Source organism: Balaenoptera ricei, chromosome 18 (assembly GCF_028023285.1).
Source record: "Balaenoptera ricei isolate mBalRic1 chromosome 18, mBalRic1.hap2, whole genome shotgun sequence".
Classification (NCBI taxonomy): Eukaryota; Metazoa; Chordata; class Mammalia; order Artiodactyla; family Balaenopteridae; genus Balaenoptera; species Balaenoptera ricei.
This window is the reverse complement of record NC_082656.1, coordinates 721,519-748,592: the sequence shown is the minus strand read 5'-3', so window position 1 is coordinate 748,592 and position 27,074 is coordinate 721,519. Positions and strand designations below refer to the sequence as shown.

The 27,074-nt window shown below is 40.6% G+C and overlaps 1 protein-coding gene across 3 annotated transcripts in view; it reads right to left on the bottom strand.

The window, feature by feature from the left end:
- Positions 1 to 27,074, bottom strand: part of LOC132352204 (zinc finger MYM-type protein 2) — an 88,577-nt gene that overhangs the window by 12,166 nt on the left and 49,337 nt on the right. For all 3 annotated transcript variants that reach the window (XM_059902482.1, XM_059902480.1, XM_059902481.1), the window contains 10 exons: positions 24,193 to 24,343; positions 23,612 to 23,727; positions 20,150 to 20,266; positions 18,209 to 18,359; positions 15,761 to 15,933; positions 8,729 to 8,894; positions 8,043 to 8,077; positions 2,766 to 2,895; positions 1,701 to 1,816; positions 924 to 1,092 (listed from right to left, as the gene is read on the bottom strand). In XM_059902482.1, coding sequence (XP_059758465.1) covers positions 924 to 1,092; positions 1,701 to 1,816; positions 2,766 to 2,895; positions 8,043 to 8,077; positions 8,729 to 8,894; positions 15,761 to 15,933; positions 18,209 to 18,359; positions 20,150 to 20,266; positions 23,612 to 23,727; positions 24,193 to 24,343 — 1,324 coding nt within the window. The remainder of the gene's footprint in view (positions 1 to 923; positions 1,093 to 1,700; positions 1,817 to 2,765; positions 2,896 to 8,042; positions 8,078 to 8,728; positions 8,895 to 15,760; positions 15,934 to 18,208; positions 18,360 to 20,149; positions 20,267 to 23,611; positions 23,728 to 24,192; positions 24,344 to 27,074) is intronic.

The following is a 27,074-nucleotide window of genomic DNA, read 5'->3' as shown; positions in this document are numbered from 1 at the left end:
AAACTTACGAGCATGGATAACTGTAATTTTCAACATTCTTTTTGAATTGTGACCTAGGTTTTCACATCATTCAATATATGCTTATTCACAACTGGCTTCGAACGTTTTGATCGGTTGCTTTAAACACGTTTGTACTGCAACCCAGTGAGAAAGGCATTTTATTGAGTTCAGGGTAGTGGTGGGAAACAGAGACACATGCATACACACTGGAAACAAAAGTTTCACAAAACAATACCCTTTCTAGGAGGGATTCATCCTGACATATTTTTTCCGTTTCTTTCTTTTTAAAAAAAAAACAAAACAAAAAACCCCCCCAGAAAACACTGGTTGCAACCCACTAAATTCATTTCACACTGCCTAACAGAGTGCTTCCCAAACACTGTCACCCACGAGACGCACTGTGCTCTGGGTGAGAGGGAGCAGGAAGCTCAGGGTGGCCCCGGTGGGCTGAGGCCGGAGAAGCATTCCCAGAGACACACGTCCTGCTACACCGTTTGCCAAGCACTGCCCTAGCAGAAGTTAGGACAAACGCTGGCTTAGATAATGCAACTTACTTTCTTAGTATAAATCAATAAAACAACATTGGGGATAACCATCATAAAATAAGAGTTTGAATTATAAAAGCCTACTACAACTTAGTTTTGTGTCTGAGCTCGTCCACTGAAACGAGAATAACTTAAGAGTCGATTTTACAAGTTAAATCCTGTTAGCAATTAAAACAGGGACCGTACGAGTTCCTGGGCTCAACATCGGACAGCACCTGCTAGATACAGTGCGGGCCTCATAACCCGAAATCCACTTTTGCTGCCGCCTGCCCACACCCGCTCAGGCTGAAGCACAGCGACAGCCCGGCCTCGCTCTAACAGCGGCCCCCCAACCCCGATGTCGCCCCCCACCGCGCCCCCCAGCAGCGGGGGACTCACTGTGGATGTCGGTGCCCTCTGCCTTGCCCTCATCCTCAGCCACGCCGGCCACTGTCGGCAGCTCTGCGCCCAGGGCATCTGAAGAAACGGTGCTTTTGAGCTCCTGGGCTGCCGTGGGGACCTTCTCACTGCTGGCCGAGGGGGCGGGCAGAAACACGGGGACCGGCACCTGAGTAAGCAAAGGGCTGACTGTCAGGCTCACGCAACACTACAAGGTATTTCTCCAAACTGAAAATCGCTCTGACACATGATCTACTTCATAATGCTGCGTTGGTTAAAAGTTCTGGAAAGAACACGTATGTTAAGTATCACAAAGAAAGCCCCGAATACAAGCAACTACTTTTTGAAGTAACAATTAAAGTAATTTCTGAGGCATTTCTGTCGCCAGGGGACTACAGTACAGTAGCCAAGTCCTGACACAGTGTCCCCAGCACTGCAGGGGATGACATTCATATGAGCCTCCATTCCATGTATCAGTTGTAAACCTTATGGTTCACAAATCTTTCTTTCTAAAATGAACACAAATATGTTTACACAGTATGTGTAAAGCAGGTGCAGACATCAGCTGAACTTCACTCTCAAGGACGAGCACTTACCTGATTACACACAGAGCACCCCTGGCAAAGCCTCAACCAGACCCAAGTGTACTGCTGAAGAAAAGCCAAGCCGCCACCCTCTGTCCCACCAGCGTCACTGAAGTGGTCACTGCCACCCCAGTGCTGCCCCGCCTGCACCTGAGAGATCTCAGGAGGAAGGGGAGCTGAAAGTCTGACTTACGGGCACAGGAACGGTCATGGGCACGGGGATGCTCTGGCTGTACATGTGCATGGGCACCGGCACGTACACGGGCACCGGGATGGGCACCGGGACGTACTCCGTCCTCCACTCACCATCTGGGGGGACAGAACGTGTTCAAGGAGCAACCTCAACCATGACCACCACTTAAACACAGCTGCTCAAAGTAATTTGATAACAAAGAAAAATTTAAGTGCCTCAGTACCCATTTAAAAGAAGTTCTCAGTTTTCACAAAATTAGGTAAGTTAAAAACAACAGGGACTTCCCTGGCAGTCCGGTGGTTAAGACTCCACGCTTCCACTGCAGGGGGCACAGGTTCCACCTCTGGTCAGGGAACTAAGATCCCACATGCCGCGCGGCGTAGCCAAAAACCAACCAACCAACCAACCAAAAACAACAAAACTGAATGCAGTAGCTGTCCTAAGTTATAGACAGCACAAGCAGAATTTAGACCTTTTTTTTTTTTTTGGCCACGTGGCATGTGGGGATCCGACCAGGGATGGAACCTGCGCCCCCTGCATTGGAAGAGCGGAGTCTTAACCACTGGACCTCCAGGGAAGTCTCTAGACTTTTTTAAAATAGAAAGAAAACATCTTTTAAAGTATTATATGGTCCCAGACACTCTCACACCCCCACAAAAATGTTTACTTAATCAAACAATCAGAATACAGCTAACATTTAAATTTGATGAAAATACCTATTTGAATGATTTCAACTCATTCTGACAAGGAAACAAAATAGTTACGGTTATAGACCGCACTCAAAGAGATGGTTTTCTCAGAAGAGCACTGTAACTTTAGTGGGTCTTGGCCCCCAAGGAAATTTTTGATACAGCGTTTTATCACTGGTGATGTAACTTGCAGGCCTTTGTTAGAGATTGATCTTTATTAATGATTTTTAATGACATGCTGTATTCTGAAGGCATGTCTAAAACCAGATAAGCAAAATCAACAGAAAGTAACAAAGTGACCCAACAAATCTATTCTGTAGCCCATTATTTGAGAAAAGCATGGATTTCACTCAGCGAGTGTCAGGATGCAAGTCACCTGTCTGACAAGACTTGCTCTGCATGTGCGGTTTGCAGTAAGTTGCCTTCGTCATGGTCAAAGGTTTGCACAGAACTGCCTTGTTCTTCATCTCCTTGTTGGGGGTTGGAGAAGGGGGTGGTGCTGAGCCCTACAGAAAAGCAAAGAGAAACATTTTTATTTCTGCCTCTAATTTTTATTACTTTATGCTGTTAATAATATCTGGCTTCTAGGTCCAGCAGGGGGAACACACAAAAGTGGAAGAATATAACCAATTTATGCTGTTTCTACTATGTTTACCAAAATCTTAATCTGGAAGGATCAACATGAATCTATCCCAACTATTGGCGAAGCAGTAGTAATCGTTCATTCTACAGATTTGTGTTTTTCGAAGGATACCACAGCATACTTTTAAAAATAACATAAAAGTCTCACTCTTAAGTAAAAAAGCAAGGTTGTTAACCTGAATTTTGAAAATAATTAGACTCTTATTATGGCTTTCTGATACTCTAGCTCTCTCTACTGCATAAACTGCTTATACGTGGTGCTAAATTTGAAAAGAAAAATGATGAAAATTATTACCAAAAATGTTATCAAACTTTGTGTTTCCTCTGCCCCAACCACTGCAATTTTAGGACCGTCTCCTCTCGATACACTCAGATGTTTCAGTCTGTTCACCACAGTACCGTTTACACCACAGAAACACACACACGCGCTGTAAAGCAAGCTGCAGCTCCGTGCCTAAGAGGCGACACGAAGGTGCTGTGCACACCACCTACCGCTACGGGGAAAACGACACAATTCAGAGTTCCGGGTCTTCGGGTGCCAAGTGCACACAGCTCCTGCGCACACGGAACCCTCGCTCCGTAACGGAACTCACTCCGCACGTGCCGGACGGCGCCCCGCCCCCGCCCCTCCCCCCGCACGCCTGCGCAGCAGGCGGAGCCCGAGTCCCGGAAAGCAAGGGCGCCTCGCGCCGCCGGTCCCGGGGCTGCGCTGCGTGGGGGAACCCACGCGTCCCGGCGGGACTCGCGTCAGAAACGAAGCCCGCGTGGTCTCCCGGCGCTTCGCCCGGGCCTCTCCCGACCCCGCGGCAGGACCCCAGGGCAGTATCTCAGCCGCGGTCAGGGCACAATTCCGGGGGTCTCGGGTCGTCTTCCAGCAGCGATTCTGCGGCTTTGCTCGGCCACCTTGTCCTGTCTCCCCGCTGGGCTTGGCCACCTTTTCTGCCACAACCGCCTCCACTCATCTGTGTGCGATGCGCACCATGTTTTCAACGCTCCTCTTTTTATTTTCTGTAACACCTTCAAAGACGGACGTTTTCCACGCAGTCTCGTCAAACATCTTCCAACGCCACTCATTTCCCGAGCGGCCTCCTGATGCTGCGCCGGGCGGGGCCCGTCCCCGGGGTCCTCGCTGCAACTGGGCCTTGAAAGCCCAGTGCGCCCTGCTGGGGCTGGGGGTGGGGGAGGGGGAGGGGGTACTCAGCGGCTGGGGGTGGTTTCTGAGTCCTCCACCGCAATGGATAACATCCGACAATCAAAACCCGAAAGCTCGAGGTTTTCATTCTGGAGGCCGAGTTCAACGTCTAGGATGATGCAGCTGCGAAACCAACCCCAGAATATTTCAGACACCACCCCTACTTTTTCTGTCCCGCCCCACGGATGGGCACACGGGCCAGGTTCCCCTCTAAGTGCTCGTCGTCTGGGGCTCTATGGACCAGAGGGTTGCACTTGGTCACCCTTGGCCTTGGCCCAAGAGCAAGGTCACAGAGTCTCAGAAGGATTCAAGTCAGGGCTTCGAGATCACTTGCATTCGGTACGTTCGTTTTACCAATGACCTTGCAAAAACTAGCCAACCTGCATCTTCCTGCATCTTCCTGTAAGCGCCAGCAGCCCCCTCTGCAGAGCCCAGACCTGCAGAACCCACCGGGGCCTGCAAGGCCCACCTTTTTCACATGTGAGTGGGCCAGCAGCGGCACAAAGAGGCCACCCTTTCCCTGATCCTGGTGACAGGCTGTGAGCTGACAGTCTCACCACACTGCTGGTCACTGTGCTGTGTTGTAATCAGTCATAAGCTCACGAATCCACAAATTTAGTCACCATACCATCTTTCCCACAGCTCCCCCACGTACTAGAGTTTACCTTAGCCCTACAGACGTTGGATTTCTTATCCCTCTTTATAAATGAACCATATCGTTCATCCACGAAACTGAACTCACACAGGTCCCCCAGTCAGACACACAGCACCTTCTGGTGCTTAACCCAGCAGCAAAATCACCAACACAAAGCACAAAAATAGGAAAAACTGGCACTTGTCAGACTGCGAAGAGGGCACTTGCTTAAAGCATAAGCTGAGAGGAGCTGGTCAAGCAGCCCCAGGGGCCCACACCCCTGGACACTCACAGTCTGCACATGACCTCAACAGCTAGTGGGCACTGATTCAGGGGTGACAGACACATCTTAGAGAGCTGGCCAATTCACAAACATGAAAGGGTACTAATAAAAAACGGTATACGGTGGATCTCTCATGAGTTTCAAGTCATGCTCATGGCCAAGGGGGCTGGTCCCGTGTGAGCTCATTCTACGCTCACCAGGATTTCCAACCCTGTGCCACGGAGCTGGTCTGACGTCACCGCCGTGCAACATCAGGCAAGTCACTCGGTCTCCTGGGCCTCAGTTTTCTCAACTGTAAAGCGGGAGGAACAGTTAACAAACAGCTATTGAGTATCTACTACATACCAAACCTGGGTAAGTTGGGTCTGAACTGGGAAATACTCTAGAACCCCCTTATGAACCAGGGGTCAAAGTCACAGACATCCTAGGTTAATCGTCATTCTGCCGACAGGGCACTATATCGACTAAACTATGCCACCTGGTAAAAACCGACACTTGATAATGCTTCTTACTTTTCTGTTGGTCAACAGGCAGGATCTATACCTACTGATAATGAATTCTGAAGAAGGATCCCAAATAATGAAAATTATAATGACGAAAGCCACCACACCTCTTGAGCATTTGCTATATGGCCAGGGACCATAAGCTATAGACCATGTCTATGTCCCCCTAAAATTCACACTCAGATCTAATCCCCAAGGGGATGTCGTGTGAAGGTGTGGCCTTTAGGTGGTGATTCGGTCATGAGAGCAGAGCCCTTGTGAATTGGATCAGCGCCCCTCACAGAAGAGACCCAAAAAAAACCCCTCTCCCACGTGAGGACACGCAACAAGACAGCCGTCTGGGAACCAGGAAGCAGGCCCTCAATAGACACCAGGTCTGCTGGAGCCATGATCTCAGACTTCCAGCCTCCAGAACTCCGAGAAATACCTTCTGTTGTTTAAGCTGCCTCGCTTATGGCATCCTGTTATATAATATATAGTAGCTCAAACGGACTAGGACACTATGCAAAGCACCAAAGTCACACACCTCATGAAATGAATTCTTTAACCCTCTCAGCACCACAAGGGGTAGTAGATGTTTTCTCACTCCCATTTTACAGATGAGGAAACTAAGGCTCAGAAGCTGTACAGCCCAGTGGAGGTGACAGAGCGAAGAGTTCTGAAGTCAGGGTTCAAGTGGCTTCCCCGATGCAGGCCCTATGTCTCCAACACCACACGCCCTGCCCCCGTGGGTTAGTACTCTTGGTGACGACCCCGAGGAGGTTCCGTCTTCATGCCCACATTACAAATAAGGGGAAAGTCCCACAAAGAAGCGTGAAGTGACTTGCCCCAAACCCTACAGCTGAGCTCTCATCCAAGGAGAAGGTGGGAGGGGCTCTACGTGACAGGAGGTGATGGCTACAAAGGCCCGTCCTTCCATCCGTCCCATGAGGCGGCCTCAGTGCTGCTGCAGGAGAAGAGTACCTGCTTCTGTGCGGGCGGAAGGGTGTCTTGAAGCCTTGGTCAAAGCTTTGAAAAAAGGTTGGGAGTTGCCTTACGGCTGCATGCAGGTGCCAAACAGGGAGTGATCATCTTTACACTCCTCAGCATGGATCAAGTGCCTGGTTAGAATCTGACAATTCAGCTGAACACTCCTGAGTTATCTGACTTAAAAATATATTACCACAAGGTAAAGGGCAGAACAGATAAGGGAGGAAAGCAAAGAAAAAAAAGCACTCTTATTTGTCTAGGATTCTAATAATAGCTATTAACATCAAAACCCAAAACTGGGAATTCCCTGGTGGTACAGTGGTTAGGACTCTGCACTTCCATTCCATTTGATCCCTGGGCGGGGGAACTAAGATCCCACCAAAAACAAACACTGAATGGAATAATATAAAAACACCAATCTTTCATCTACATCAGAGATCCTAAACTGTGGTTACATGTTAAAATCACCTAAAGAACTTTTCAAAACTATGTTAAGTTCTGAGTTGGAGCCCAGGTATTCGAAAGGTTTTGAAAACTCCCCAGGTAATTCCAATCTGTAGCCAGAGCTGGTTAACTCCTGCCCAGGACCACAAGCGCAGAGGCTCACCATGATGCTGGTAAATGGCTCCCACAGAGGCCCCTGGATCAGGGTGGCTCCTGCAGGCGGGCACAAGAGGGCCGGCCCACTGTTCAGTGCAAGGCTCCTTTTATACAGAAACGGCCCCTTTCAGCCCACAAGAGCCTTGAAATGCTAATGTAAAAGCAGAATCTGATGTATTACACCAAGAGAAAGAAAAACACTACAGAAAAACAAGAAAACAGAAAAAACCCCAGGAGAAAGCATTATGGAAGAACTCCTCAAGCTTATGAACGCCCAGGGCCTGGCCCCCAGGACAGATCTCCAGACCTGTCTGAGGGGCATCCGCCTAGCCCGGCCTGCCTCCCGCTTCCCAGGATCCCCTCAGGTCCCTCCAAGTTCGGCCCCAGTGAACAGTCTGGCCAAACACGCACGCCTCTGGACATTATTATTCCTCCGACTTTTCATCGTCTACTGGCAACCTTCTACTCAGCTGTTCAGAAGTTTTGTCACAGCTGCCAGGACCGCATACACTCAACCATTTCAAATGCACCATTGCTACTGCCCTAAAGATGCAGCTGGGATGAGCGCTTCAACGCAAATATTTATATGTCTATCTCGCCCAATGTGGGTAAGGGCCACAATTAATTAATTCACCTTTATATTCCTTAGCAGGTAGAAAAGGACCTGTTTCTATATCGGGTAATTTAGCAGAATATGAATGCTTCAACTGTCTCAACAGAGGAAAGTAAAAAAATCTTTTATTATTACAATCAGATTAAAATGGTCTAATTACTTTTTCTCCCCACATGATGAAAGTCAGTATTTAGCACTTTACTTAAGCAATACTTACTGTCATTTTGGTTCGGGACGTCTGACAACCCTGATCTAAAAAAAAAACAAATTTAAAATAAGACAAATATCACTTTCTTCAGCATTTTCTAAAACCATATTTCTCATTAATTTTTACTGATTTTTAAAATAGTTACTGAAGAAAATATATTTTAAGTTCTTTCAAGTAAAGAATATGAGATTTGAGAGCTGAAATACAGAGCTAAGTAGTGGAATTAACTCTTTCCCCATTTTGTCCCCTCAGAAAGTATACACTGCTTTGGGAGCAATACTATGTTCTTAGATTTAACTCATTTATTAAATAAGTCTAAAGGGTTTTCGTTGTTTCTCCTACCTACCCCCAGCACATACAATTTGCTGAAAATAGTTTTCATTTAAAATTGCAAGTGACACATGATAGGCAGATCAACTTTTTTACAATTTTTGTTATAATTCTGTTTAGCTTCTCTCTATCCCCAAGTAGACTCTATTTTTTTCAACTAGCATTAAATTTTTAAGAGAATAAAACAAAAAGCAGTACATCTACAGAAACATCACTGAAGGCACTTCCACCCAGGGAAACTACGGAAGTTGCTATTAAACCATCTCTGAAATCAACTGTCTATTATCATTACCTTGAATCCAGATCTCTGGAACTAAAAACTGCTTTACAGGTTTTTCAAGGTACTACCCTCAACGATCACATACCATAATGTAAGTTTTCAGGTCCTTTCTGGGTTGTCATGTTGGGCTCGTTCTGCTGACAGTAGAAACGCAACAAGCAGTGCTGGTCGCAGAAATGCTTCATCTCCCCTCGCCACTGCACCCTCTCCCTCAGGGTGCCTTGAGATTTACAGCAGTCACACCTTGCAGCCTTGACGACAAAAGGAAGGTGTCAGACATCTCCCACGACAAGGTTTAAAAAGTCAGACATGTATTTTACAAGATGTCTAGATGTTTCAGTGACTGTTGTCAAATGTGATAAAACTATGTCTGATAAAGAAAAAATTAAAATTGTAATATAAGTCATAAACATACAGTAAAATCCACAAAAGTTTAAAAAGTAGCAATTTACCTAATTGTCAAAATCCCTTTCTATACTTACCAGAAGTCAAAGACCAGCATTACAAAGATAGGCTAACCAAAAAAAACCGAACAGTGGTAGACCAAATTGGTACGATGTATTTTTTTTTTAGAATTTTTTTTTTTGATATGGACCATTTTTAAAGTCTTTATTGAATTTGTTACAATACTGCTTCTGTTTTGTTTTGGTTTTTTGGCCCGAGGTATGTGGGATCTCAGCTCCCTGACCAGGGATCGAACCCGCACTCCCTGGATTGGAAGGCAAAGTCTTAACCACTGGACCACCAGGGAAGTCCCGGTACAATGTATTTTAATATTACAAAATAATTTTGAGAGCCATAATGATATACTGGTCGAAGTCTCCCACAATCACACTACACTGAAAATCTCTGATTAATGAACAGATTTCCCAGGTTCAACTGAGCTCATAATGGACCCATTTATACAACTGTACAGACCAGAAAAATTTTGAAACCAGCTCTTATGCTGAGAAAACCATGGATGTTAATTTGAAACGTTTTGTTTCAATAGTTTAATATAATAAATTTGAAGGGCTTTAATACTGTTTTTTTTTTTAATTTATTTTTGGCTGCGTTGGTTCTTTGTTGTTGCACAGGGGCTTTCTCTAGTTGTGGTGGCTTCTCTTCTTGCGGAGCACAGGCTCTAGGTGCGCGGGCTTCAGTAGTTGTGGCTCGCGGGCTCTAGAGCACAGGCTCAGTAGTTGTGGCGCACGGGCTTAGTTGCTCCGCAGCATGTGGGATCTTCCCGGACCAGGGCTCGAACCCGTGTCCCCTGCCTTGGCAGGCGGATTCTTAACCACTGCGCCACCAGGGAAGCCCCAATACTGTTTTAATAACAAGAACTTCAAGTTCATGTCTTAAAACACTCGGTATTTAATTAATTAAAAAACAATTATATTTTAAGATCACAAATGTGAACTACATCTAGGAAAACAATCAGCCCTAACTAGTCTACAACTTAATATGCAAAATAAAACCAACTAAAATTCATACATAAAAAGTTATACTTCATGATGGTGAACCAATTAATCTAGGGACAGATTTTTGAGAGATTCCATTTTACCTAGATTTTGCCCATTTTCACTATTTCTTAACATCTTGATCAATGAGGGGGCCAAAAGGTATAACAATCAATTTCAAATATAGTACCTTTCATAATTAAGTTTTTTATCTACTTACAGTAGAAATAAATTACTGTAATTTTAAAAATTGCCCTTTAGTTTAGCCACCAACTTAGAAGTTTTGACAAAGCAGTAAATATTAAGTACTTGGTAGCTGGTAACAGTCACAGCTGTAGCTTTCCCTCACTGCTCTAATCACCTAGACTTTTATATTTTGGGTTTGGAAACCACTCACTTTATGTCTCCACAGGAGTCCCATGAATCAACACTACAACAAATTCCTGGCTGGCACATGAACACAGGGCTGTGTGGGTAAACAGGTCTTATGTCACAGACATACCCCAGGGTCAGAACACAGGCTCTTTATTTCTCCAGGTCAGGGATTTCTCCTGCCGAATAAATGTTAAACCAATGAAGATTTGCAGTATAAATTATGACTATTAAGTGATGCCAATATCGCATCTCTTGTCCGAAAACTTGTGAGTTTAAATGTTATACTGCTGGTAATATAACATGGTAATCTCAATAATATTAGCACTCACTATCAACCAGGTCCTAGTTTACTCAATAATAAAAAAAGTCCCTACGTAAAACTCTCACCAGCGAAGACTGTTCTTTAAAATAATCATTGAAGTGCTCCAGGTTTCCGGGATTTTTTCCTTTTTATACTTTATACTCAAAGAAAAGCCAAAGCACCACGGGAGGAACTGAGTCTAAACAGTCAAGAACACAGCAAAAGTGAAGATGAGACCTGAAAACAAAGGCCAGGCTGCCCTCTCCATTCCACAAGCCTCGCAACAGGGTGGGAAACTAAAGTCCCAATACAGTAAGTGACTTCTTAGGGCCAAATGCCAAAGTGCAGAGGCAGGATTCAAAGCAGACAGTCCAAGTCAAAACCAAGGCTTTATTTAGTGCACCAAGTTACAAAGACAATGGAAAAACAAATGAGTTAATATGAATAACTAGAAATAAAAATCCTAACAGATGTAAAATGCTGCAAGAAGGTTCTCAGCGTAACATCTAAAACCCAAATGAATTTGTATACAATTTGTATTTGTATACAACGTACTGTGCTGACTCTTTGTATACGGTAATATTTCCACTTACACAATAATTTAATAGGCCTAGAGCCTACAACCAAGCACATTCCACCCAAAGAATCTGAACAATAAAATCGCTTCATTATTTTATAATTATAGACATTTGGAATTCTGTCCTAACAACACTTTAAGCTCCTTTCTTCCAGGAAGTTCAAAACAAATTTAGATGATTTCATTTAAAAAAAAAAAAAAAGGAGCAAGATTAGTGCTAATTTGCAAATGGCAACAAAATATGTATGTATTTTTTCAGGAAAAAGGATAATAACAGAACTCAATACTAATTCAAGCTTAATACCATAATCAAAATTTTAGAGGTTGTGAACCTCTTGTTTTTTGGCTTGTTTTTTCCTTTTGCAGCCACTCATACAAACTCCTGGTAAAGTGTCTGAAACCACGCTAAATGGAAAATCTCATTAATGCCCATCATTCGTTACCGACACCGACACCGACACCACTACCTCCTACTCACGAGACAGGACTCTTAGGAAAGCTTAACATTCCTACAGCGTAAGAACTGAAGTGTGACACATGTTTCTGGTTTAACAAACACTTCGTGGTTTTCCTGTCTGTGAAAAATCAAGGGTTGTGTATTATTTTGAGGAGGAAAAAAAAAAAACAGTTACTGATTCAAACAATCTAAATTAATAGGCAGGTACTAACTAAACTCAATTCAAAAACCTGATAATAAAACCGCTCAGCTAATCCAGGAGCCTCCTCTGCAGTAACTGAGGAAAGGTCATTGGACCTACACTGACACAGCCCCTTACCTGTCTTGGACAGTTTGAGTTGATGTATACACATCCTTGTAACCTTCCACCCTCTTGTTGCCCACTTCCCCAAGCAGACCTAATTTTGCAAGGGGGAACCATGAACAAAATGAAACAGGGGATTTTATAGTCATTTATTTAAAAAAAGAATGCAGTAATAAAAGATTGGGCACTGGATACTATGCAAAGCATTCAAGTGATAAGAATTCTTCAGTTACCCAAAGGTACATTTAAAGCGAGAATATTAGTTATTTCCTTTCGAAACTTAATGTCAAAAACAATGAATGATTTTCTAAAATCAATATTTCTGGCAGTTTATAGACAAAAAAGAAAAACATAGAAGCCCCAAAATATTTTTCATTCAGGTATCCTTTTATGAATAAGGCTTATTAAAATGTAATTATTAATTTGATTACAGCCCAAAGTCATGCTGTTCGACTGTTGGGGCATTTGCACTGAAGAATTTAACACTGTCACCCTTCACTACTGGTTTTTAAGGCAAATCAAAGCCTGTATTAGGGCTTCCCTGGTGGCTCAGTGGTTAAGAATCTGCCTGCCAAGGCAGGGGACACGGGTTCGAGCCCTGGTCCGGGAAGATCCCACATGCCACAAAGCAGCTAAGCCCGTGCACCCCAACTGCTGAGCCTGCACTCTAGAGCCCGTGAGCCACAACTACTGAGCCCGCGAGCCACGACTGAGCCCACATGCCACAACTACTTAAGCCCACGCGCCTAGAGCCCGTGCTCCGCAAGAGAAGCCACTGCAATGAGAAACCTGCGCACTGCAACGAAGAGTAGCCCCCGCTCGCCGCAACTAGAGAAAGCCCGCGTGCAGCAATGAAGACCCAATGCAGGCAAAAAAAAAAAAAAAAAAAAAAAAAAGCCTGTATTAAAAAACTGTACTAGCTTTTATTCTATTACAATACTAAATCCTTTTTCTCCAAACAATTTAAACTTATAGAAATGAAAAGAACTATCCTCCCTCCTGGTTTCACATTATGCCTGGAAACATTAACTTTGAGGAAAAGTAAAACCTACTTCCTTCTAAAGAGTTATCTGGGAGAAGAAAAAAACATTAATTTTATTCTCAGCGTTTTTTGGTTGCATGATTTCAATGGCTTTTGTATTCTAATTTTGAAGAGAAGGTATTTAATTAACCTCTATTTTAAATCCAAAAGCAAACCATTTTACAGGCCTGAAGACACAGATTATTCAAAATGTCTTGTCAAGTTAAACAAACATAGGCGGAAATTTTAAAAATATAATATCAAATACTTAAATTTAAACAAACAAAAATGTAAAGCTCTTGAGACTGTAGGTAAATACGGCGTGTGCTCCTCTGTGGCGGCAGCAGCTGGGCTGGCTGCTCTCGTTGTAAACATTCCTTGATGAGGCACTTTTTATAGATTATGGGTCACAGTTTCTAATGAACTAAAATCTAAAATTCTGAGTTCTTAAATTGAAAAAGTGGAAGGGGAAAGAAGGTCAGGAAAAAAACCATAATTTGGTTGGGACTCAATTTAACACATTTTCAAGATGACCATGTAATGGTAGCAGTGGATGAGGGGACTCATGAGAAACGTCAGAAAAGACAGCTGCTCGAGCAGAAAGCACAGAACACAGGGATTCTCTGACTCAGCACTGGCTGCCTCTACACAGGGCCCAATTAATTAGGAAGGGCAACTGTTTCCTCATTTTGAAGGTTGTAATCCTATTGATTACGTTAAAAATCATCACTGTTGCTTGCTTTACAAATTCCTACCATGTGTCTTTACTCCTCAGATTAGTACAGTTTGTAATAATACTATTGTATATATTATACAAAGATTTGTGGGGTTTAAAGTAAGACAAGGAATAATAAAAATGTTTAACGTACAGAATACTGACATTAAACATAAACAGATAATTGTCACTAGTTATTTAACTTTCTGAAATGCTCTGCCTCATTGAAATTTCATCATTGAACTTATAAAAACATTAGCTACAATTATCCTTTAAATAGGAAACTGGAACAAATGGCACCATCTAGAATAATTTGGTCTTTTGCCAAAGAACACTTCTTTGCTTCCCAAAAAAGAAAAAAAAGGAAACCAAAAGATTTCTCTCTTTTAATTATAAGTAATATAAAAGAGAACAGGAAGAATCAAAGAAAGAAGTCAAACAGAAATACAGCCCATGTGCTGTGAACAAAAAACAATATCCTCCAAGAAAGATTATTTGAAAGAATTGAAGTTTTGAGTTCACAATTACACGACTGGACAGAAATTTGTATGATAAACTAATGACAGGGGTTCCTCAATATCACACAGTAACAACCTCTGTGTCAAACAGCAAAGCAAATGGTGAAAAGGGTGACAGACAGTAAGAACAAAATGGAGTTTCCACATCTGTGCCCACTAAATACCTGCATCCAAAACCAGTTTTTAAAAATAAAACCTCCTAAACAGTGGAGGAAAAGGTATATTTGTGTGCTAAACTGAAACTGAGCGCTTAGAGCCATCAAAGTAACATTTCCTGAGTGATTTCTCATCTGTCTGTAACAAGGTGCTGGTTCAGACGGAAAGGGATGCAGCCTCCCGTGTGTCAGTATTTGTGCTGTGTGTTTCTAAAATGTGAACCTTAATTCTAAGGCTTAAAGTAGTCAGAAACAACAGTAAAATAGTGAAGTAACTTTAAAAGTGCAACAAAATCTTAGCCTACAACAACTTGGAAAGTATCTTGTTCCTCTCTTTATTTAAAAAGATGTTTGGGGACTTCCCTGGTGGCGCAGTAGTTGGGAATCTGCCTGCCAATGTAGGAGACACGGGTTCGAGCCCTGGTCCGGGAAGATCCCACATGCCGCGGAGCAAGTGGGCCCGTGAGCCACAGCTACTGAGCTCACGTGCCACAACTACTGAAGCCCGCACGCCTAGAGCCCGTGCTCCGCAACAAGATAAGCCACCGCGGGCTTCCCTGGTGGCGCAGTGGTTGAGAATCTGCCTGCCAATGCAGGGGACACGGGTTCGAGCCCTGGTCTGGGAAGATCCCACATGCCACGGAGCAACTGGGCCCGTGAGCCACAATTACTGAGCCTGCGCGTCTGGAGCCTGTGCTCCGCAACAAGAGAGGCCGTGATAGTGAGAGGCCCGCGCACTGCGATGAAGAGTGGTCCCCACTTGCCACAACTAGAGAAAGCCCTCGCACAGAAACGAAGACCCAACACAGTCATAAATAAATAAATAAATAAATAAAAGAACGTGAATTTCTTTAAAAAAAAAAAAAAAAAAAAGAGAAGCCACCGCAATGAGAAGCCCGTGCACCGTGACGAAGAGTAGCCCCTGCTCGCTGCAACTAGAGAAAGCCCGTGAGCAGCAACGATGACCCAACGCAGCCAAATAGATAAATAAATAAATAATAAATGTATAAAAGAAAAAAAAGATTGAACCCTGTTATGAACTATGGACTTAGAAAAAAAAAAAAAAAAACACATCCTAAGTATCTAAAACAATTACCTGCCAATGTTCATAATTGGTAAAGTACTCATCAAAAAACATTTCTATTTAGTGACATAAAGACACAAATTTTAGATAAATAATCCATTTTGTTAAACTACACTGCTGAAAATACAGATACATCCTAGTTTGGGGGCCCAGGGGGCCGGCGGTACTTGCCTTGTAGTACCAGTCTTGGAACCGCCGGCAGCAGTCCTCGCTGCAGAAGTCCCTCACCACGCCGTCCAGCTCCTTCGTCGCCCCCTTCTTACACAGCTGAGAGCAGTAGTTGCAAGTCACACACCTCAATCCTAAACGCCTTGCAAAATCCTGTTTGTACAACAGTTTGCAGCCTGAGAAATATAAGGTTTTAGTATTAAAACAAAAACTCATTTTTGAGGTAAGAAAGAGTTTACAGGCAAACAGAGCACTGGCTTTAGAAAGTGTTTATAAATTCACATATACAGTCCTCTTTCTCTCCTGATCAAAACTGTGAAATCTACTGTGATCAACACCAGCCTGTGAAAACTGGAACAGAACATGGAGTATTACATTAGATATGGTGTGGGTTCAAATAATTCATGTTCTAAGACTTTCAAATCTAGTCACGCTTCAGAACTGTTGTACCTGCTCTGTGTAAATATAATCCAATATAATCCTGCTTAAGTATCACAAACACACCACAAATGGGCATTTTAGAGAAATGAAAAGTGGAGACTGCTGAGAGGCACTGAGCAAACTTAAAGATACATTCAGCTAAGCAGGCATTTTAGCTAAATTCTCTAGCCTTACCCATCTCTGTCACCCTAAAGGACCTTCAGGGAAGTAAAACTGGTTTAATGACCTGTCCAAAAACAGCATTTTGTTATTCTATTCTTTAATCAAAACACTTCCTTTACGTACTATATAAATGCATTATTTTAACGGTCCTTACATTTAAATCTTACTTATTCCCTATGATATGTCTATAAGGATTAAATAATCTTTATGCTGTGCACTTAAGAATGACCTTCCACTCGTGTAGCTACCAAAACACTACCCATCCTTTAATAGGGACTGCAATTGTTTCCTATGTAATTTACTTGGCAATTACTTATGAACTGTCCTTATGGCTTCTTTTCTGTTACTTTGAACTATATCTTAAAACATGTTTAATATTTTACCTTTATTAGCTTTATCTTTCTAACTAGGTTTTGATGGTAGTACCAGGTATTATTACATGTTTTGTTATTTCTGACAGGTTCCAGCAGAGAACTAGGTGCAGTTAGAGAAAGCACAAAATATATTATTAAACAGGAAAAAAATACACGTCCTTTTTAACCTTTTATTGCCCAGAAAGTCCTTCCAATTGAAAATTACGTTCTTTAATGTCAACTATCTTTTTGTTGCAACTTGTTTTTCATGTGAGTTAAATCCATATAATCCAAATGATGCAAGGTGCCTGACATGTGTGCTAGCCCTCAACACTAATGCACCCCAATTTGTGAATCACTGAGACTGTCACTGCACAAAAATTCAGGTAAAAGAGTTCAATTAAATTCAGAATCAATCTCTTTAATGAAACATTATGTCACTTTTCATTATAGCTGCCATCTTAACAGTAAACGTGGTTACTTTTCATCTGGGGGACTGAGCCTACATGAACAGGAATGCCTGCTGTAAGCAGTACCCTCTTGCAGACATGACCTCAAGTGTGAAATGTTTAATGTATAAACGGAGGCACTTGTTGAATGGACTAATAATCTTTTGATATTGCTGCAATTCCCTACTGCTTTTAGGATTTTCCAACCTTTTTCTTGCCTCTAACTAGCGGTAGAAATCGACAGAAAAAGTGGATCCAGAGAGAAGGGAAAAAAAAAAAAAAAAAAAAAAAACCTGGAAAATAATTGATGAGGACAGCAGGTAGGAAAGCTGGCAGTCCAGTGCCTGGGGCCAAAGAAAGAACAGAGAGTGAAAGCCACAGAGCAGAACAGGACGTTTGGGGAAAAGTAAAAATAGAAAAAGCCCAAAACCCTTAGCTACAATCCTGGCTCCTATCTCTGGAGAATCGGAATGAGAAACAAACTTCATTTTTCTAATCTGCCGCCTGGCACCAGAGCAGCAAAAAGTATAAATGAGAGGAAAGAGAATTCCTGAATGTACTGTTACAAAAGCCAGTGTCTCCCTGGCATCCCAAATTGAAAACCTAAAAGTCTTTTCTGACTGTAGTAATGCCTCGTGTGATGTTCCTTCTGGTATACTGAATAGCTTTGTAGACTGGGCAGTAAACGGACAGGGAATGAAGCCAATGGAAAATAATTCTAATCCACTTGGAAAATCAACTTTCATATCACAATTTGTCTGTTTAGAAATAACGTGGTATGATAATGCTTTTAGTTTATTCTCAAAACTTCCTTGTAATGGAAAAACATGTTACCAAATTCTTAGAGATAAAAAACCCTGAGGCCCAGAGGTCTATAAATATATATAAAATAACAGTAGAAAAGCGAACTCAACTTTTTTGTTCAGCTATACTAAAATTGTACCACTACTCTGAACATATGTAGTTATATATTTTGAAAATATTTTGGCAAAAAATTAACATTAAATATTAATGAAAGTTATGAACAACACTGTATATGCACTTGCCTTCACTACAGAAAGGTCTCTTAACTCCAGAGAAATTCACTGTTTCGTGAAGAGTCTTCTCCTCTTGACAGTATTCGCAATATGTAACTATGCAGTGCAGCTTCTTATAGTCATCTGAACAAGTTTTGCTGCAGAATTGATGCACTTTGTTCTAAATGCACAATGGGAACCTTGGTAAGTATATGACATCCACCTCAAGAACAAGTTTAAGAAATACACAAGCCACTTTTACAGAAACAAAGTTAAATCATTTACCTACTTAATGTTATAATCCTTAGCGATACATTTCCTATAGGCCACAGACACCCAGTTTAACTAATTCACTGCTATATTTAGACATAGCTCCACAAAATTCAATACCATTAACTACCCTAAAATTACTCAGTGAAAGAATAAAAGTATAAGTATCACTAAGACAAGATGGCAGTCTGGTGTTGCTAACAGGACTGGAGAAATGGGACGAAAACAATGGAAGATACAACATGGATAAGCTACAAAAAGATAAGAACTATGACAATCATATCATTTTCACTCAAAAAGAAATATTCTTTGTTGAGTACAGTCAAGCAGACTCGATCGCATTCCTACCACAGCTTAATAGTGACAGACCTACTATGGGTAAAGTATTCCACTGGGGGTCATCACACAGTGTGCGGCCAAGTGTGAGACTGAGTTGATTCCCTTGAATAGAGCAAGGTTAGTAATTATTTAGTTATTTCTCCTGGCCCCAAATCCACAAGAGCCAGAGCTACTTCTCAAATATCCAGCCGACCAGGAAAGGGCGGCAGCTTTTCTTTTCCCATTTCTCCAGTTCTGTTAGCAACACCAGACTGCCATCTTGTCTTAGTAATACTTATACTTTTATTCTTTCACTGAGTAATTTTAGGGTAGTTAATGGTATTGAATTTTGTGGAGCTACGTCTAAATATAGCAGTGAATTAGTTAAACTGGGTGTCTGTGGCCTATAGGAAATGTATCACTAAGGATTACAACATTAAGTAGGTAAATGATTTAACTTTGTTTCTGTTTTTTTCAGGGCCTTCAACATCCTTCCTGCTGTGATTTAAAGACCGTAACAGTCACGAAAACTCATCACTGGGTGCTGACAACAGTCTCAAAGAATGACTGGTTTAAATGCTCTTGAGACAGTACCAAACACAATAACAAAACTAAAAAATTTTCTAGGGACTAAATAATAAAATTTCAGATTTCCCAAGTACTTTAGAAATCATGTAGTCCAGTTCTGGGGATCACCTTCTGCCTAAGACTCAGATACTGCGGGACTTGCCAAGAGCCACTATTAAGTTTGGCTCAAGAGCAGCTGTTGTTAGCACTACATCTTGTACACCATTTATTACATACTCCATGCCCTTAAAAACATGGAAAGAAAGAAAGAATGGCCGAAGGTGAACACTGCTCAAGGAGCAGCATCCAGCCAGGGCCCCCCTGTCCCATCCTCCTCCCACCCCCATCCACCCATCCATTCATTACTGCCCCCTTACTGAACCAAACATTAATGCTCAGAGTTTTTGCTATGGCAAAAAGATGTGGCAAAGTAAATCATGGTAAACGTAAGGCAATGTAAGATACTACAGTTCACAGACAATACTTATAAAGATGGGGGGTGGGGAAAGAGATGGGAACAACACTGCAGAAACAAAAGACACCCCAGGTATGTGGCTAAAATGACATTCTGTACACTACTATGAACATAATATATTGTGGATATGACTTCAATAATTTTTTGTTTGACCTAAAAAGAAACAGATCCTTTCTTGGTGCTACTCCCACATAAAAAAAGCAAATAATCCAATCACCACAAAATCTGAAAAACTAATCCTTATCCACTAAGAAATAGGTTCTCAAATGGAAATGTCATAGTTACTATACCAGACTTTCATTTTAGCACTAGGTAACATACATTAACAAAATAGGACTTGCCTCCCATTCCAGGATTTCTGGCTTTGAACAAAAGGAATTTTTGCAATAGTTGCACTTCAACTGAATATCACTTGGAGCTACAAACTGGCCGTTGGGAGATGACTGCATGCTGAGAGCCTAAAACAAAGCACAAAACACACCGAGTCTGAGGTGGATTTTAGAAGTTTTTTTTTGTGACGACCATCAAATATCAACGACGTCCAGAAAATAGTACGTATCCTTCTTAAATACTTATTTCCTCAACGTATAAAATTACATTTCTGAATTCTGTCTTTAAAAATACTAGTATGCTAAGTTAGTTTTACGAAATTGAAGTTCATTTTCTACCACATGATTACTACTAATTATTTAAAATAATACGGAAAAGGAAAAAAAATCATAAAGTTCAATTATGATTTTTTCTTTAAGAAAATACAAGCAATCGCCCAATTCAGCAAAAATAACCGTGGTCATTTTTAAGTCTTTTGTCATTTACAGACAGTTCTGGGTGTACTCTGATGATTTTGCAAATATGTTCCTATAAAAGGGTTTCATCTTCAAGAAATACATGGAAAAGACTGACAAGTACAGGTTTCTGGTAACGGACTGTACTGCTGAACTGAATGAATAAGCATTTTCAGAACTCTAATGAAAAACTGATGAACTCATAAAAGTGCTAACAAAAGATCAAGATGAAAAAAAAAATTAATTACATGGGACTGAGTGAACTGATGAGGATGAGTATAATTTTTGTGACTTTCTGTCTGAATTTAAAAAAAAAAAAAAAATTCCACAAGGACTCAGAGGCAAAGAATATACAAATCAATTTTCACTGCAAAGTAAAGGAGCTGTTACAGTGGAGGATTACTGGACTGAATGTCAATACTATGACATAGTATGAGTGTGTTTCATGTTTGGTAATTGCAATCATTGTTGCTTTTGTTGTGGTCATCCATGTACAATGCTTGGTGTCAGTCGATTTATCTCTTGTAAAAATAAAATACAGTGTGTGTGTGTGTGAAAAAAAAAAAAAAAAAAAAAAAAGAAAATACAAGCAAATAATAGCGAGGTCAGTTCACCAAGTCCTGAACTAGTAACTAAACACAAAAGAACCTAGCTCCTGGTTCTGCCTCTAGTAGCTAATTTACTAATGATTTGTTGCATTATTGCCATCATTTTCATTCCAAGTCCATCCGTGAAAACAGCCTTTTTATACTTCCTTTTAATTGATTTTTTTTTTATACAAAGTTGGAGGGGTAAGCTTTACAGACTGGTATTGATGCCAGAAATTTTAGTTTTATTACATTTTTAAGAGTTAAAATGATTCACAGAGTAGAAAAAGATATAAGCATACATGTGCTTTAACAGTTTTGTTCTGGGACTTCCCTGGTGATCCAGTGGTTAGGACTCGCACTTTCACTGCCGATGGCCTGGGTTCAATCCCTGGTCGGGGAACTAAGATCCCCACAAGCCAGGCAGCGTGTCCGGCGGAGGGGGGGAGGAATCTGTTCTAACCTGAGTAATGAGTATGCTGATATTTAATTATCACTCTTTAATCCATATTACATATAATCTGTTGAATGTATGAAATAGTTAATACAAAATTTTTCAAGGCAGCAATGGAAGGAGAAAAAACCTTTATCATTTTATAACTTCTACATACATCACACAACACAATTAGAATTTGTGAAAAGAAAGAAAACACGCATATTTAAGACCGTAACTACCAGGTGAATGAATTATTTAAAAAAATAAAACCCAGCAACAATACCCTTAGCGTTTCCAAAAAACTGAAGTCCATTAAAGTTAATTATCCTTTCAAAACAAATGAAATGTTATCCTATTATCTTACTATGAAATGGAAAAACATCTAAGGAAGACATAAAAGTTCAAGATCTACGGTTTGCTTTAAGATAAAGAAAAAATGCTGCTTTTCTCTTCGTCAACTTTGTACTTTTGTGCAGTCACAGAGTGGTGAGGCTGCCCTACAGGCTTATCTTGGATGCATTCCTCCAAAGTAAGAGTCTAAACTGTTTCTTTAAAATATACAAGGTACATACACAAATGTTCTTATCAAATGATGGGCAATACAAGTTTCAATTAAATGAAAAAAGTAGTTAAAACATTTTCAATTAACATTTCAGTTTACCCAACATCAAAAGGGAAGAAAGTTAAAAATCTGACAAACAGCAAAGACACTGTCCTCCTCTCCCACAATTAATCCTTAGCCCTTAATTTCTATTTTGAGAAGAACCAACAAGTCGAAAGCAATGTTTACCACTCTCAGGATGTATCCGTGGCCACAATCCCAACTTCCAAAAGAAAAGTTTAATCTTGAATGTGGTTAATTACCTAAGCTCAGGCAAGGTATAACTATTAACAAAAACAACATTCCCCTGGCTGAATTCAAACTACCTCAATTTAAGGTAGTTAAGAGACTGCATTTTCAGTTTAAATCAATTAACTAGAGCACAGTACCTGCAACACAGTAGAACTGTTGGATGAATGAACTCATTCTACCCTGAAATTTCACACACATCAGGTAAACCACTTAGCTCATGCTGAATCCCCAACTACTCCACCTTACTGGTCAACCAGCTTACATCTGAACACACCCAGCAGTCCTATTCTGAGACTATCCATACACCAGCTCTGACAACTGTGTCAGAGAGCTCTTCTTTACACTGACCGAAATGAAAAATGTCTCCCTGAAGCTGATCTTGAATGAAACGAAGGCTGACCAGGACAAGTCCAATCTCCAGTCCCACAGCAAATTTCTAATACGTGAAGAAAACGTGCACGCTTGTCACTTCCGGGGTAAGTGTACCTACATCCTCCATCCACTTAACATAAAACAGAACCCGAAAAGTCAGATGCTACTCAAACCATCTGCTAAGAAACAACTGCACGGCAGGCACTGAGCTCAATGACACTATGTGAAAATGAATCAAGAAAAACCTCATTCAAAATGGGGCCAGGAAGCTGGGCGGCTAACTTCAGACCAGCAGGAGGAGGGCTGCCTGCTTGCCCGGCGACCCAGCGGCGACCCAGCGGTGAGCGGCCCCGCCCGGGACGCTCGCCCTCCTCCAGCTACCCCGGGCTCAAACCTCACCCACCTCCCCCCTTTCCTCCCCTCCTTCAGTCTCCAGACTTGCCTGTGGTGCCGCCTCCTTCGCTACTCCCGAATAAACTCGATTTTGCTGGCTAGACCACTTACCCTTTTGTTTTAAAGGTTGATAGCTAAAATTTACTTTCCTTCCAAGTCTGTATCATAAGTAACAATTAAGAAGTCGATTTCGAGCATCTGTGCTAAGCAGCGAGCTGGTGAAGCTACCTCTGCTGTGACTCCAGAATCTCTACCCTCCAATTTGACCCTCAACAAAATATGTAAAAATCAGCACACTGAATAAAGATGAAGTATATTACACCGCTTATTTTCTTTGTGTATTTTATTGGAAGCATTAGGCAAAGTAAATAACAAACCTGGAATTTAGCCACACAATTGGAATTGCAAAAGTTATACAGTTTTCCATCAGGCATTGTGGCTTGATACTGAGGTAAAGAGTTTCGCTTACAAAAATGGCAAATAATTCCCAAACCTAGGAGAGAAAAAGTACATATCTGATTTTTTATAAAATAATCAGTTTAAAAAAAAAAAAATCTTAATTGACCTCTGAGAATAGTTTAATGAAACTTTATATAAATATTATTTTATTAATTTCTGAGATTATTTACACCTTAAAAAAATACTGTCATAAAAGAAGACTCTGATACTATCTCTAAAACATACACAGATACATGAAACAATCTCAGTTTTAGATAATGTTTGGATGGAAAAACAATTTTAGTTAGGAACACAGACATGGACAGAACTTCACCAATAATTTAAAAATTAAATGACCAAAACCATCAAAGTTTGCACTAAGAAAGTTTAGTGTGATAATAAAAATAAACCAATTATGCAGTTAAAAGTGAGCATAAAAAGAAAGTCAGAGGAGAAAGAGCAATTAAGAAATTATTAACGTTACTAAAGGTTTTTAACTTCCCAAATACCTGAGACTTACTTTGTGGTTTTGCATATCTTGTCTTGTGACTGTTCATGCAAGCAGTTGAACAATACGGCTCCATGTACCCATTAGGACCTATACACTGAGTCATGTCGAAGAACCTGCACTGCGTTCGGCAGCCAGTACAAGTGGTCAGTTTTCCATATTTCTAAAATTTGAAACATAAAAAGAAAATTAAAAATTTAACTAGAACAAAATATTTTACTTTTCATTATACTTTTTCTCTGTGCAAAACAATTCTGTTCACCGCTAATCAGGCTTAGTGGGTCAGAAGTCTCCATCTGATGCAAAGTGTTAACTGCAATGCAGCTAGATTAGGGTCAAACAAAGCTATGATCTAAGCTAAGTCTCCTTCAAAAATAGTGCTTTTCCCTATTAATTAAATAGAATCCTTACATATAAGTAAGTAGAAACTGAAGATGTAAGAAAGGCACGGTGTTTTCTGTTCACAATGATGACACACCTCCTTGTCATGCAACAGAAGAAATTAAATGAACCTACAAAATGTAAGTCCTAATAATCAAACAGCTACCCTCCTTCAGAGCTGAGCTGCTACTGTCCCAAGCACTCTGACACTTCTCTTAAAACTGATTTAACACCTTTCTACTACATTTAAAACCTCGTTCAACCAAAATAAAATATTAAAACTTTAACATTTTTTTAATTTAAAAAAACTTCATTCAAAATGATTTTTGGTTATTAAAGTTAATAATTAGTCAATAGGTAATAATAAAGTCAATCGTGTCAAAGGTGAATATTGCCAACCCTGATGTAATTCAGAGAATGAGGTAAGACCAAAGGAGGAAAGGCCAAAGGAGGTGCAGCTTGGAAATTACTAGACAAAAGCAGTATCACTGAAATATGGACAGTCTTACAAAAATACAAATCAGAGGAACTGGTGTGTTTGTATTTAAAAATTAACTTGATAGTCACAATTAGAAATCAAACAAAAGTAAAAGCAAGCCTTTAAGTGCAACTTGTATTTGATTTCTTTTCTGAACTGTAACAGAACTGTCATAATCAGTTAAATCAAATATCACATGTCACGATGCAAAGTAATCGTACAGTCAGTCCTCCGCATTCGTAGACGCAAGGTCATTTTATAGAAGGGACTTGAGCATCCGTCTTTCCACATGATGTTTAGATTACTTCACGCATCTTCGCACCCAACACCACCTAGTACAATATGATGACATAAGAAGTGCTCAACGTTCCATGGATGGATGAATAATAGATGTCAGGGAAGACGACAATCAGGCCAAAAATAACAAAAAAATGAGTAAACTGCATGGATAAATTTCACAAATGCCACAGGATTTGAGAAAATAAAATAAGAAATTGAAGGTAAAAACATTAGCCAAAAACAACTTAACATCAACACCAAAAAAAGAAAAAAGAAAAAATCTTCTCAGCATACAATTAATATAAAAGTCATGAGAAAACACAGCTATTTCCATGCCAGGAATGCGTGTTCTATTCCTAGTGGTTCCTTATTTACTTAAACATCACCCAAAGGAAGCCGTAAGTTTTACTTTTCAAAGTGGAAACCAACTCATTCTTCAAGCTCTGATAGGCTCAAAAAAAAAGAAAAACCAAAAAGAAAAACTTATCAATAGCAAAAGGATACTAACACGGAAAAAAGAATAACTGCAAACCTATTAAGTCTGATTATGACTCTCCCAATGTTCAGGACAATAGAGGAGAAGGCTGTTGTTTTGTTTGGAAGGACAACATGTTTTCCTGGGGCCTAATAGTTTAAATTTTATTTATATCAGAAGAAGTATCAAGGAAAACACATCAATAAAACAAAGAAAAATAAAAGAATGTTTAGAATCTGGCACCACAGTACAAATGAGGAACACTAAAAATATCAGGACACCTGCCATTGTATCACAGAGTTACAGAGAGAAAAATAAAGCAGCATCCAGCAGGTGGATGTGAGACCTCCACAGGGCAGCATCTATGAAGAATTCTTTTACAGATATAAATGAGGTCCAATCATCCATTCCAATCTCACACTAGATTTTTTAACTTATTAGAAATATCCTTCAAGTTGACAATGATTTTACTGCCAGAATGGTTAAGTAATTAGTAAGTCTTAAGACGTACCCATAAAAAGTAGACCAGTTGACCTGGGTCAAATAAACAAGAAGCTAAGCAACTGGTCCCCACTGAGAAATAGTTTTGTATGAAACTGAGAAAAACAGAATCATTAACACTGAAAACACTTTAACAGCCACTTTCACAGTTGCCACTACTTCAACAACAAAAAGGCCCATCTAACGGGAGAGTATTAGCAAAAAAGACATATGCTGTCATGCCATGTTTTCTCTGCTTCCTATGTAAACAACGTAATCATATTTAAATTTCATGCACCCTATAAATATGCATTGAGTGATTTAAGGAACAAAATTAAGTGGAACAAATTCACAATTATTATATTCCCCATTCAGGCATGGGGGGAAATAAATTATAAATTCAGTTAAAAAAAAGTATGAGGTAGATGTGATCGAAACAACACTGGTGAGGTAAAACGAAAAAATAATGGGGAGTTTGCGGCAAATTGGCTCATTTTCAGTCTAGTCATTGAAAAAAGGTGCCTTACATTTTCATGTTAACCAGCTCCACATGAATATCAAAATTAACCATCACATGATTCTAAAACTTCTCCCTAATTTCTCCTTTTAGTTGTAAGTAAAACATCTCATTTACTACATTTTTAACCAAGCAAGTGGACGGACGGCAAGGGTAGGTGCTCAAGAGATAAAGCCTTGATGGACTTGTTACTGCAAATCTAATCTAGGAAATGGGCACAAGTGTGGCTGCAGAGAACTGACTTCCTGGCCACACACAGATACAACTGAAAACTAACTTAGTCC